Genomic DNA, 2,220 nt, shown 5'->3' on the forward strand with positions numbered 1-2,220 from the left:
TTTGGGTCCCTTGTTATGATAAAAAAGGATGAATGAGGGATTTCCTTGTCCATGCAGGTAACATCCGCTTTTTGCGAGTGGTACCTGGTCCCTTTTTAGTTGTCACTCCATCAGAAAACACTTTGTTTTTCTAAGCAGACTGAACCCTGGCCTGGCAATTTTCTTTAAAATGCCCATTGTTCCTACAGTGAGTACATAGCCAGTTATCAGGTACAGTGGCATACTTGTTGTGCGGGTTGTAGGGAGTTTTCTCCCTTTAGAACCCAATGCCCTGCTTGTTCCTACTGTTGTTGAGATACATGGCAGTGACAGCATCTGAGGACCAGGTCCACTTCAGAGATCTCTCAGGATCATTTCTTACTTTCTCCAATTCAGCTTGAAGTTGTTGATTCCTCTCGAGTTCACTGCAGAGACTGGTTTTCACAACAGTTAACTCCTTTTCAAGCATGATGTGCGTCTCACTGGCTACTTCCTTCCCTTTCCCAAGACTTACATTCCTATGTTCTCTATTGAGTCCCTCAATGGTTTCCTCTAGATCAGTGCATATTACTAACATGTCATCCCTTTCCTCTTCAGTAGATGCAACTTTTTCTTCTAAGGTGTGTTTCTCATTGTTAAGGCCTTCTATTATTTCTTTTAGATCAACAACTACTACCATCAAATCGTCTCTCTCATTTTCCACACTAGTTACTCTTTCATTCAAGGCTTCCTTTTCTTGTTCAAGGTTAGCTATGGTCTCATTTAAGTCTACTACACGGACCACTAGATCATCTCTAGATTGTTCGGCCTCTCCTAGTTCTATGGTCAGGATCTCCTTATCATTTACAAGGCTATAATAGGCATCAATTAGGACATTAGATAAAGACCTTAGCTTCTTAGAAGAAAAGGATTTCAGATTTCTCTGTACATCCCTGAAGTTTACCTCATCTTCTTCATCTTTTTCATCATCATCTGACTGAGCCATCAGCGCAAACAGTGAATCGTACTTCGTTGCTTCAGTTTCCACTGCCATCATGGAACTATTTTCTGCATCTGATTCCCTTTCGGATTCACTCGAGGAGTCTCCCCAAGCAGCAAGATCCTGCTTAACGATATTGTCTGCAGCACTTTTTCGATTGAATCTTTTATCTGGAACCAGGTTCCTTTTTCCTGCTTTGTCAGGATTTTACTTGTATTGCTCCAGTTTCTCGAGTGGGCAGTCTTTGATGAAATGCCCTGACTTTCCACATCTATGATAGAGATCGTTGTTCCTTATTTTACTTGAACTGCCCCACTTTGGTATACCGCCATTTCTTCGAACCATCTTTTGAAATCTCTTAGTAAGATAGGCCATGTCACTATCTTCATCACTTGAATCATTGCTTTCAGGCTTAAGCACCATGTTCTTTTCCTTCTTAGACACTCTTCTTTCACTGTCTTTCTTTCTTTTCATCTCGTATGTCTTCAGATTACCAATCACCTCATCCATGGTCAGAGTCTGTAAATCTTTAGCTTCAGTGATGGCATTTACCTTACTTTCCCAAGACCCAGGTAGAACACTGAGGATTTTCCTTACAAGCTTGTTTCTGGGAATGACTTCTCCAAGTGAGTGAAGCTCATTTATGATGGAGGTGAATCTGGTGTGCATATCTTGTATGGACTCATCATCTTTCATCCTGAAGAGCTCATATTCAGTGGTGAGCATGTCGATCTTGGATTGTTTGACCTGAGTGGTTCCTTCGTGTGCGGTTTGTAAAGCTTCTCATATTTCTTTTACAGTATCACAAGCTGATACACTGTTTTACTCATCAGGTCCTATGCCACACATCAAGATTTTCTTGGCACGATAGTTCTTTTCTACAGTTTTTCTGTCAATGTCGATGTACTCTCTTCTCCCTTTGGGCACCAATGGACCTGTTTCTTCAAGCTTCTTCATGGGAACAAATGGACCATCACAAATGATGTCTCACAGCTCTGAATCTTCTGCCATCATAAAATCATGCATACGGGTCTTCCACCAACCATACTATTGACCATAGAATCTGGGAGGTCTATAGATTGATTGTCCTTCTTCAAAGTTTGGTGGAGAAACTATTGAGGATCCTTCCTAGGTGTTAGCTTGAGAGGAGAGACCTGCTCTGATACCAATGTTAGTTTATATGAGTCTACCAAACTATAGAGTACCTGATCCTCTATGAGATAATGCGTAGAATGCAGTAAAGACTGAGAGTAAAGAAGGCA

The 2,220-nt window shown here is 41.1% G+C and overlaps 1 protein-coding gene across 1 annotated transcript; it reads right to left on the reverse strand.

Moving 5' to 3' along the window:
* Positions 1–256: 256 nt before the first annotated feature.
* LOC138879460 (MAR-binding filament-like protein 1) lies at positions 257–1,468 on the reverse strand. The gene is made up of 2 exons (XM_070159071.1): positions 1,261–1,468; positions 257–1,149 (listed from the first exon to the last, which is right to left on the reverse strand). The coding sequence occupies exons 1-2, from the start codon at positions 1,466–1,468 to the stop codon at positions 257–259; spliced, it is 1,101 nt and encodes a 366-aa protein (XP_070015172.1).
* Between the last annotated feature and the right edge of the window lie 752 nt (positions 1,469–2,220).

This window comes from Nicotiana sylvestris, chromosome 10, assembly GCF_000393655.2.
Source record: "Nicotiana sylvestris chromosome 10, ASM39365v2, whole genome shotgun sequence".
Lineage (NCBI taxonomy): Eukaryota > Viridiplantae > Streptophyta > Magnoliopsida > Solanales > Solanaceae > Nicotiana > Nicotiana sylvestris.

Bases quoted from the DNA above. Each gene is read 5' to 3' on its own strand.
- LOC138879460 (XM_070159071.1), bottom strand. From the start codon at position 1,468: ATGGATGAGGTGATTGGTAATCTGAAGACATACGAGATGAAAAGAAAG. The intron at 1,150-1,260 runs GTAAAATAAGGA...CTGACAAAGCAG, and splicing joins ACCAAAGTGGGGCAGTTCAA to GAAAAAGGAACCTGGTTCCA.